This window comes from Garra rufa, chromosome 15, assembly GCF_049309525.1.
Source record: "Garra rufa chromosome 15, GarRuf1.0, whole genome shotgun sequence".
Classification (NCBI taxonomy): domain Eukaryota; kingdom Metazoa; phylum Chordata; class Actinopteri; order Cypriniformes; family Cyprinidae; genus Garra; species Garra rufa.
This window is the reverse complement of record NC_133375.1, coordinates 1,275,407-1,287,593: the sequence shown is the minus strand read 5'-3', so window position 1 is coordinate 1,287,593 and position 12,187 is coordinate 1,275,407. Positions and strand designations below refer to the sequence as shown.

Below are 12,187 nucleotides of genomic sequence, written 5' to 3'. Positions count from 1 at the left end.
CATAACTGATACAAACACAGATACAGATAAACCCTTTCAATTTGAGATTTAACAAGATAGATATGTTTGACTTGTTGAGATAAAAAGAAACACACTCAGTGGCTGAGTATTTAAGCAACAGTTTGCATGAATGTCACAATGTCACAATGTTTATATGGGCTATAGTAGACTTTTAAATTTATCTTAAACTTTCAAATTGACTTTTAAAATTTATTTTAATCTATCATTATGCAATATTAGATATTTTAGTGTGCATACTTATTTCTACTTATTTTACTTTTAAATTACATGTGACCCCATCCAATACTTAAAGGGATAGTTCACCTAAAAATGAAAATTACCCCATGATTTACTCACCCTCAAGCCATCCTAGGTGTATATGACTTTCTTCTTTCAGACAAATACAATCGGAGTTTACATTAAAAGATGTCCTGGCTCTTCCAAGCTTTATAGTGACAGTGGATGGGTGTTGAGATTTTGAAGTCAAAGAAAGTGCATCCATCCGTCATAAAAAGTACTCCACGCAACTCTGGATGGTTAATAAAGGCCTTTATTAACCCCCCTGGAGCCATGTGGAGTACTTTTTATGATGGATGGATGCACTTCATTGGACTATTGGATCTCAACAGTCAACTCTGACTGTCTAATCAACTCTGATTATATTCATCGGAAAGAACAAAGTCTTGAGGGTGAATAAATAATGGTGTAATTTTCATTTTTGGCTGAACTATTCCTTTTAAGTACTCATTTATAACACTAATAATTTAATAACATTGTTAAATGTATGATTTTTTTTAATATATTAAAATGTTGTGATGCCTAAATTAACTTGTAGCATTTAAAATTATTAATTTTATTTATTGGTTATCTGCCAAAATGTAAAAATAATTATCAGTTTATCAGCCAGAATTTTTAAATTAAGTCCATTCTTCTTCTTAACTTCTCAACAGCTCATAGAAAAATGTGTTATGGTTATGGACACTTTATGGTTGTGAAACATTAGTGCCTCGTGTTCATAGTTAATGTGATAAACTGAATTTGAGCAGAAGCTTTTTTTTTAGATGTCACCTGGTTTGATATTTAGAAAACTAGTTTAATGATATTCAGATATTTTTATGTGTGGTATTAAAGTTCAAATCCTTTTCTGGGGCGACTGTACTGTATATGACATGTTTCGGTGTGTGTGTTAAAGGGGTCATCAGATGCACATTTTCCACAAGTTAATATACTTCTTTAGAGTCTTAATGGAACTTTAACATACTTTGGTTAAAATTTCTCAACGGTAGTGTAAAACAACTCCCTTTTTACTCCCTTCATTCCTGAATAAATCAGCAGTTTGAACAAATCGAATGAATTATATAGACATTTACCGGCACCTGCTGGCCTGTTAGGCCGTTGCAGCCTAAATGTTTGTGTAATAAATTTTATGTTGAATTAAATAAAATATTTATCTCGAAAGCTACTATTTGTAATGTCTACATGATACTTTCTCATTTAACACAATAATGGCTTTAAATAATCTTTTGCGGGTAATTTCACAGCCAAATCTAATTTGCGATTAATTAGATTAATTAATCGACACATAATGTACTTAATTAGATTTAAAAATGTAATCGACTGACAGCCCTATAAAAAACATACTCACTTCTTCTGTAGGTGAAGCTAAATCACAAATTTTTAGCCCAGATATAGACGCATTTTGGTAGATTGTGGGGCGCATTCCCATCAAAAACAAAAGTAATTCTCTGCATCTTCAGTGGCTCATACACTACCAGTCAAAAGTTTGGACACACTTCCCCATTCTCTTTGACGGGGAAGTGTGTCCAAACTTTTGACTAGTAGTGTATGTCGGGAGTAATTGACGACTGCTGTTCATTATTACAGCCAATAACAAAACATCTCAGTCGCTTAGGAGACATTATTATCTACTCATGCTCCGGCATCGAAACAATGGTGGACTCTGCCAAGAATGTGTGAATGGCTTGATCTGAGAAAGTGTTTAGACTTTATGGGGATTTTAAAAAAAGACACTGGGTGGACTTTTATCAATATAGGGTGCCAAAGACACATTTAATTTCAAACAACAAGTAAAAGTGAATTTTGCATCCGATGACCCCTTTAAGCACACTGTGCAAAAAAATCACTTACAGTAAGACTACCACAACTTCCAAAAGTTGTTGTGCATCTAAATACAACATGAAGCAACACAGACTGCAGGATGGGCTGCTGCCATCTGACACTCTTACTCAATCCACAGTAGGTGAACTGAGACAGCGAGGCGGTGCAATGAAAGAAAGCATGAGAAATCTCTATGGCATGTAGCAAACACTGAGTGACTTCATTCAGGTCAGGGCCGCTGACTCAAATTACATCTCTCAGCAGACATTCATCTCTGTATGTGAAGAACTTCACTGGGAATGTACTTCTAACTATCCTTCCACTATTTCCATACAGCTCTTTCTAGGTTCTTTTTATATGAAGTTTTGTGCCTTCATTACTTCTTATACTCGTGTAAAATTGGATTCCAGTTAGTGTGAGTAATGCAGCTCTTCCCAGAACTGCTCCACTGCTCTTGGCATCAGAAGCTGTGTGAGTGTTGGTCGGGGCCCTGAGGAAATCGCATCAACAATTACAACAGCAGACGACACCACATGATGATACACGCCAGCTGTTCACCTGTGCCATTCTGTGCATAGAAACACCGCTAACAAGGTGAAAATCCCATACAGCTTGTGAGGCAAGAGCAGTGGTAGGTTTAGTTTTTGTGGTGTGCAAGCAGCTGTTTAAAATGTAAAAAATAACTGGTTTGTGTGTTCTTGGTCTAAACGACAGTATTTGTGTGCCTGCAGTCACATCCTGTGTGTCTGAGCTCTGCATTAAGCCAAATATAAATAAACCAATCCTCAAACTCTTAGCACAGGCTGAGGGTGATGCTGCGTCGACATTCAGTAAAAAGAGTGTAAAGCATCTGACAGAGATCTGACACATCTGACAGCAAGGTGACTTGTTAAAGATTAGAAAAGATGTGCTAAAATGGCGTTACAGCTGTCCCTTGTTTCATAGAAACCAGGTGCTGGTGTGATGTCATTTTACTGCCAACTGGGAAAAATGTGGGCAAAAACATTAATTCAGTTTTTGTAAGTGTTTACTGACTTACCATCATGTTTGGTCTCTCGGTGACCAGCGAGCCATCTTTGGCATAAGAGTACACAGTGAAATCCTCTGGAAGAAGCAGTCTGAGGAAAAAAATAAACACAACTATGTTAGGATTCATTCAGTTTTGCATCTTACTAGGGATGTCACGATTCCTTGATTCAATTTGAGTACTTGATTATAAAAAATCCTTGAATGCATTTTGCCTGTGTCGAGTAACCATCAAAATACCAGAAGTGGCGTAATCCACGACAAGAATCCATGAAACGCATTATTAGACTGTTTTCCGAGGCTGCTCGGTATATTAAGCCCATTTAAAAATCATAATAAAATATTTATTCACAAAAAATGTTAATTCACAAACACTACGATTTAATTAAATAAACATATGCGACACAGGTTTAATAAATGCGCTTTAAATATTTATATGTGTAGGTTACATATACATACATATACATACATATATATATATATATATATATATATATATATATATATATATATATTTTTTTTTACATTTATGTATTATAGATGTGCATTGTCCCTGTCAAATAAACCTGAAATAAATAAACATGCCTCTCAGAGCGGCTCCGTTCACAGTAAATGCTACTCCACACAAACTGTTATCATTTCACATGTGTGGAGTTTAACTCAAACTCCATCTTTGCATATTGCTGTGAGTTTGGGTTTATTATAACGTTCATCTGGGAATGCAGCATGCACCATTTCATCAGATTTGTAAGGTAAATAATTTATAAACCTTTGCAAACACAGGAGAATGCATCAATATCTTTCTCAATAGGCTAACTGTTCATCGCAATTTCAAAATAAAAGTTTAAACCCTCACATTTTGATGTCCACATATTCAAAAAAAATGAAAGTGGCTGCAGCATTTCTGTAATAAAGAAATGGGCAAATATTAAAGCTTAAGTGGACATTTGAATTAAATGTTGTTTAGTCAATATTAAACAAGAATTTAATGTGTTTCTTGAGCAGCAAATCAGAATTTCAGAATGATTTCTGAAGGATCATGTGACACTGAAGACTGAAGTAATTTGAATAAATTACATTTTAAAATATATTTAACTACAATACGTTTTCACGATATTACCGTTTTCACTGTATTGATCCTGATGCTTTATAATGTCTCATAATGGATGTGATTAGGGGTGGATGATATGACCAATATCTTATATCACAATATAAGTAATTTTATTTCATGGTAACAATATATGAGCCATTCTTACAGATTATCTATTGAAACCCACACTAATATTTAAAATATCAGTAAGCTTAACATATATAAAATCATCAGTGATTACTTTCAATTGGTAGGTGGCTGTCCCGAACCCTAACCCCTAAACTTACCCCTAAGACTTGTTGTTTTTAAAAATATATTTTGGATTTTTTTTTTTTTTTAAGTAAAAGTTAAACAAAACATGGTGTGACTTTAAATGCAGACCATGAGCCATAAACTCAAGGTCTGAGCCATAAACTCATCACCAAACACCAATGACATACACTATGGACAAGAGTATTGGGACACCCCCTTCTTTGGTTTGGAAATGGCCTTTTCTGTTCTAAAGAACGGGGTGTCCCTTCTTTAGAACAGAAAAGGGCATTTCCAAAACTGTGGTAACAAAGATGAAAACATGATTCATCTATTTAAAAATTGTATTTCCATCTCTGTTGCAACAGTTTTGGAAGTGTCTGAAATGACTGTACCCATAAGTCATTGGTGTTTGGTGATGAGTTTTTGGCTCAAGGTCTGCATTTGAAGTCACACCAGAGGTGTTCAACTGGGATTAGGACTTGGCTTTCTGCAGACCAGTCAAGTTCTTCCACACTGGATCAATCATTTCATTTTCAACCTTGTCTTATACACAGATGCATTGCCATGTTAGAATAAACTTTAAGTTATAAAAGTGATTTAGTCAAGAGCAGTGAGAGATTTTCTCTCTTTTGTTGTTTAATTAACATGAATGACACACAGCAGAAATATTAGACTGCTGTCACTTTAAGAGTTGCCCGGGTCCACTATACTGTTACACGTGTGTTTTCTTCCTCAGCTGTGTGTTTTCACTAAATTATTGTTTACATTTTTGACACATGCAAGTGTGTATATTTAACCGTTCAAGCCCTATAAAGTGACAAAAAACCCTCAAAACATCTTCTTTACGTACACTCTCAGAAACAGTGTGCATATAGAATATAGAGAAATAGTTCACTTCTCTGGTGACTGCATTTCAACAACTTAAAATCACTTGGTTTTAAACTGCAATGCTTAAAAATTGCATACAAATTAAACACTTTTTGGTCACATAGCACAGCAGCGTCTCATGAGTGTGTAACCGTGATATTGAGACTAGGGCTGCTCGATTTTGGCAAAAATCATAATCATGATTATTTTGGTCAATATTGTATTCACGATTATTTAACACGATTATGACTGGGTCCAAAACTTTATATTAGTGATTAATTTACAGATAGCAATGCAACAGAAAAAAAAAAGATACAAATGAAAAAAAAAAGTGCTTTAAAAAATAAATAATAATACTGAATACTTCTATGCAAGTCTAAAGTAGTCTAACAATACTACAAAAATTGAATGTAATTATTTGAATGTAAAATAAAACTGCATCTTCATTGTAATAATTAAACACGCTTCTTGCTTCATGTTTCTTATTAAAACTACAAAAGTCCTTCATTCAAAGAGCAGTGAGTGATTTTTCTCTTTGTATTTTTACGTTTTATTAATATTGAGCACAGAGACTACAGAAGGAATATTATTTGTTGCCCCTTTAAAAGCCACACAGATCCAATATACTGTTACACACGTATTTTCATTCGCACAGTCCCCTCCACTAATATTGGCACCCTTGGTAAATATGAGCAAAGGTGGATGTGGAAATAAATCTGCATAGTTTATCCTTTTGATCTTTCATTCAAAAAATTCACAAAATTCTAACCTGTCATTGAAGTAAAACGATAGAACCTAGGGGTGAAATCTCATTATGAAATAAATGTTTTTCTCTAGTTCACGTTGGCCACTATTATTGGCACCCAATTATTTTCCCAAGATAACAGTTCTGAGTTTTCTCCAACAATGTCTAATGAGTTTGGAGAACACCTGACAAGAGATCAGAGGCCATTCCTTCATACAGAATCTCTCTCTTCCCAGCTTCATGTTGGTGCTTCTTCTCTTCAGTTTCTATACAGGGTTCAGGTCAGGGAACTGGGATGGCCATGGCAGAAGCTTCATTCTGTGCTCAGTGACACAATTTTTGTGTTGATTTTGATGTTTGTTTTGGATCATCGTCCTTCTGGAAGATGCAACCATGTCCCATTACAAGATTTCTAACAGAGGCAGTCAGGTTTTGATTTTTTATCTGCTGGTATTTGATAGAATCCATGAAGCCATGTATCTAAACAAGATGTCCAGGACCTCCGGCAGAAAAATAGGTCCACAACATTAAAGACCCAGCAGTATTTTTAACCGTGGACATGGGGTACTTTTTTATCCCTGTCTGCACCAAAACCATCTGGAGGGTTAGCTGCCAAAAAGCTCATTTTTAGTTTCATCTGACCATAGAAGCCAGTCCTGTTTGAAGTTCCAATCATGTCTGACAAGTGAATATGCTGAAGTTTGTTTTTGGGTGAGCCAGGAGGATTTTTCTTAAAGAAAAAAAAAACCCTCTGGAAACACATGTGGTGATGTAGGGGCTGTTTGATCACTTTATATTAGGCTCTCTGACCCCAAGACTCAACAATTCTCTGCAATTCTCCAACTGTGATCCTTGGAGAGTCTTTGGCCACTCAAACTCTCCTCCTTATCGTGCATTAGGATGATATAGACACACATCCTCTTCTAGGCAGATTTGTAACATCTTTAGTTGACTGGAACTTTTTAATTATTGCCCTGATGGTGGGAATGGGGATTTCAATGCTTTAGCTCTTTTTTTACAGCCACTTTCTTTTTTCTCAGCCTTATTTATCCTCATTTATTTCATAATGAGATTCCCCCCCCATTTTCCATCGTTTTACTTCAATGAAAGGTTAGAATTTTGTGAATTTTTCGAATTAAAGATCTAAAGCATAAACAATGAAGATATATTTTCAGTCACCTTTGCTCATATTTACTAAGGGTGCCAATATTAGTGGAGGGCACTATAACTGACAAGGGTTTACATGAATAATCACCAAGCGCCTCATTTTGAAATATTTTTGCGTGTATTTGACCGTTTAGCTAAAAGATAACTTTACATGTCTGTGTTGTGCTCCGTCTCTGAGCGCTTACACAGAACAGCTCAAGATCTCATTCTCGCTTTTAAAAACACAACATCAAAGAAACATTAACAAATTAAACACATCCCATTTTATGAAAGTCACGTTACGTGATTTTGCTGATTTGCATGTGAAATTAGGCTTTTATGGAGGAGCGAAAGCGCGCCACTGGTAAGGGGGCGGAATGGGGCGCAATAATTGTTTTATCAATTACTGTATTTTCATGATTGTTTGAAGCTGAAATCGAAACTGAATTTCAATTAATTGCACAGCCCTAATAGAGACAATGGTCGAAAATCTCTACCAGTTGAACAATTTTTCCTGGTTAATCATGTCTACCGTTATATCACTCAATCCTATGATCCTAGCAGACAAATATTTAGTAGTTTCATAACCCTGTGACCTTCAGTCACAAACAGCAGCAGGAAAGAGAGCTGAGAGGAAGTGAAGGGAGTGAAGGAGTGTGTGTAGCTCTGAGAAAGAGAGAGGATTATGAAATAATATTGTGTGAAAATATTTCAGCACAAAATCCTGCGTCATATTCACCAATCTCCTACAATGCAGTTCAGCCAGGTTTTACATTTACATTTTACGTTCCGCTTTCAGCGCCCACAGAATGCAGGCGGTAAACAAACTTAATAAAGAGAGACACGTTCAGGTGGCTTGATTGCAGTGGCAGAGCGATGCAGTTTTGCATAATTCCGCCGGTGAATTGTGTACTAAAACAATGCAGATGGCATATGCAAATAAACAACGTTCAATCAGCGAACGCTGTTTATTCTGCATCCCCTCACAGAGACGAAATGAGAGCAGAGGAGAGCGGATGGAAAGCAAAGGAAAGATCTGTCCAGATCCAATCTGTCTGCAACTCGTGCATGTGTTTCTGAGCCAGCAGCTCTTGTGGGTTTGGTTAATATGGGTGTGTGTCTGTGTTAGAGTATCACTGTGGCTAGCGGCCCATTCAACATGCACTCTCTGTCTCTCTGGTAATCTCTCCCTCTGTGTATATGGAGGTATAAATGGAGGGCTGGGTAGGTGGGGTGTTGTTTTTGCTGTAAGGCAGCTGTGAGGGATTACAGCCACATGGAGAGAAAAGAACAACAGAGAAACTCTTACTTATGATTACATAATTTGAAATAAAGTTGCCATTCTGGAAGAATAATCTTACATCTGAACTAAAAAGATTGGCTGCTTTCATCCAACTTAATTTCTAAATAGTTCTATGTTCTAATTGTTCTAATATTAATATATTGCTAGCATGTTGTTAAATTGATTAGCATGTTTTTAATATGATTAACATGTTGCTAACAGGTTTCTATCATGATTACCATGTTGTTGACATGTTACTAGCATGTTTTTATTGTGATTAGCATGTTGCTAATCATGTTTCTAACATGTTTATCATTATTAGTAATATTTACTAGCATGATTGGCATGTTGTTAGCATGACTAACATTTTGTTAGCATGTTTTCAACATTATTAAAATGTTGCTAATCATGTTTTATGATTAGCGTGTTGTTAGCACTTTGCTAACATGATTAACATTGCTATAATGTTAAATTGATTCACGTTAACACATTGCTAACATGTTTTCAACATTATAAGAATGTCACCAATCATGTTTCTAACATGTTTATCATGTTACACATTGCTAGCATGTTTCTAGCATGATAAACATGTTAACATGTTTCTAGCATGATTAACGTTGTTAACATGTTGGTAGCATGTTTTTAGCATTATTAACATGTTGCATGTTTCTGGCATATTGTTTCATGAGCCACACACACACTTTGCATGTTTTAACATGATTTAGCACTGCTAGTATGTTTTAGCATTTTTTAACCCATTGCTAGCATGTTTTACACATTGCTAACATGTTTTTAACATGACACTGTTAACATGATTAACATGTTGTTAGCACATTGCTAACATGTTTTAACCTGGTTTAACACTGTTAGTATGTTTTAACATTATTTAACCCATTGCTAGCATATTTAACACATTGTTAACATGTTTTTAACATGATTAACATGTCGTTAGCATGATTAACATGTTGCTAGCATGTTTCTAGCATATTGTTTACATGATTTAACACTGTTAGCATGTTTCAACATGTTGTTAGCATGATTTAACACTTTGCTAGCATGTTTTAACAGTTTAACACTGTTAGTATGTTGTAACATTATTTAACACATTGCTAACATGCTTTAAACCATTGTTAGCATGTTTTTAACATGATTAACATGTTGCTAGCATGTTTCTAGCATATTGTTTACATGATTTAACACACTGTTAACATTATTTAACACATTGTTAGCATGTTTACCATGTTTTACTGTTAACATGTTTCTAACATGATTAACATGCTAATATGGTTTTAACATGATTTACCACATTGTTGATTTAGACATGACATGATTTAGCTTATTACTCAACATTAGCATGTTTACCATGTTTTACTGTTAACATGTTTGTAGCTAGCATGTTGTTAGCACTTTGCTAACACGATTAATATTACCATGTTTATTAACATGTTGCTAACATGATTTAAACATTATTTACCATATTGCTAGTATGTTTTAACATGATTTAGCTTATTACTCAACATTAGCATGTTCACCATGTTTTAACATGTTTTACTGTTAACATGTTTGTAGCTAGCATGTTGTTAGCACTTTGCTAACATGATTAACATTGCCATGTTATTAACATGTTGCTAACATGATTTTAACATTATTTAGCACGCTGCTAGCATGTTTTAACATGTTTTACTGTTAGCATGTTGCTTAGCATGTTTTTAACTGGATTTAACACACGTTTTAACATAATTCAACTAAATAGTAACATGTTTTAATATGATTTTACACACGGCTAGCATGTTTTAGCATGGTTAACATGTTGATTGTTTTAGCATTATTAACACATTGTTAGCATGTTTAACATGTTAGCATAATTCAACACATTGCTAGTATGTTTTAACATGATTTAACACACTGATAGCACATTTTACATGTTTTACTGCTAACATGCTGCTAGCATGATTTTAAGCATGATTTAACATTGTTTTTTTTATTTAACATTTTGTAACATTGCTGTTTACATGTTTTAACACAATTTACTAATGTGTTTTAACATGATTTAACACTGCTAGGATGTTTTAGCATGTTTTAACATGTTTTACTGCTGACATGTTGCTAGCATGTTTCTAGCATGATTAACATGTTGTTAACATGTGGCTAGCATGTTTTAGCATGTTTATCATGTTGTTAAAATGTTAAACGTGTTGTTTAGCACATTGCTAGCATGTTTTAGCATTATTTAAAAAAACACTTCAAATATGAGCAGCATTATTAACAGCAATGTTTTTGTTCAAATGTCAAAAGATATAATAATATCATAAACTAAATTACCAAGAAGATAAGTAAAATTAGTTTCCACCCCACATTATTTCCTGAAAAATGTGTCACATCTCAGAAACTACAGGTATGTGCCACAAAATTAGAATATCGAGGGAAAATCCATTTACTTCAATAATTTGTTTCAAATAGTGAAACTTGTATGTTATATTAGTTCACTACACACAAAGTGAAATATGTGCAGACTTTGTTTAGTATTTCACAAAATTAGAATATCAGGACAAAGTTCAACATTGTAGGCTCCGTGTGACCCAATCTAGTCAGTTAATTAACGCAAAACACCTGCAAAAGTTTCCTCAGCCTTTAAATTGTCTTAGTCTGGCTTAGTAGGCTTCAGAATCATGGGGAAGACTGCTGACTTGACGGTTGTGCAGAAGACCATCATTGACACCCTCCATTAGGAGGAAAAGTCTCAAAAGGCAATTGCAAAAGAAGCTGGATGCTCACAGAGCGCAGTATCGAAGTATATTAATATAGTGTTAAGAGGAAGGGAAAAATGTGGCCGGAAAAGTTGCACAAGTGACAGGGATGACCGTAGCCTTGAGAGGATTGTCAAGCAAGGGCGGTTTAGAAATCTGGGGGAGCTTCATAAGAAGTGGACTGAGGCTGGTGTCAGTGCATCAAGAACCACCACATACAGACGTCTGCATGACATGAGCTACAGCTGGAGAATTGCATGCGTCAAGCCACTCCTGAACCAAAAACAACGTCTGAAGCGTATGTGCTGGGTTAAGGAGAAAAAGTACTGGTCTGTTGCCCAAATTTTGCATTTCATTTGGAAACCAAGGTCCTAGAGTCTGGGGGAAGACAGGAGCGGCACAAAAGTCAAGCTGCTTAAAGTCCAGTGTGAAGTTTCCACAGTCAGTGATGGTTTGGGGAGCCATGTCATCTGCTGGTGTGGGTCCATTGTCTTTTATCAAGTCCAGTCAACGCAGCTGTCTACCAGGAAATTTTAGAGCACTTCATGCTTCCTGCTGCTGACAAGCTTTTTGGAGATGATGATTTTATTTTCCAGCAGGATTTGGCACCTGGCCACAAAGCCAAAACTACCAGTACCTGGTTTTATAGCCATGGACTTGATGCACTTGATTGGCCGGCAAACTCGTCTGACTTAAACCCCATTGAAAATCTATGGAGTATTGTCAAAAGGAAGATGAGGGAACAGAGACCCCGAAATGCAGATGAGCTGAAGGCCAATATCAAAGCTACTTGGGCTACCATAACACCTCAACTGTTTTAAAGGCTGATCGCCTCCATGCCTCACCGCCTTGATGCTGTAATTAGTGCAAAAGGAGGCCCAACAAAGTACTGAGGACATAATACAGTACATTAA

At 35.5% G+C, this 12,187-nt stretch overlaps 1 protein-coding gene across 2 annotated transcripts in view; it reads right to left on the bottom strand.

Moving 5' to 3' along the window:
• The window catches only part of adam9a (ADAM metallopeptidase domain 9a), a 58,457-nt gene that overhangs the window by 30,601 nt on the left and 15,669 nt on the right, over positions 1-12,187 (bottom strand). For both annotated transcript variants that reach the window (XM_073818871.1, XM_073818870.1), the window contains exon 4: positions 3,158-3,236. In XM_073818871.1, coding sequence (XP_073674972.1) covers positions 3,158-3,236 — 79 coding nt within the window. The remainder of the gene's footprint in view (positions 1-3,157; positions 3,237-12,187) is intronic.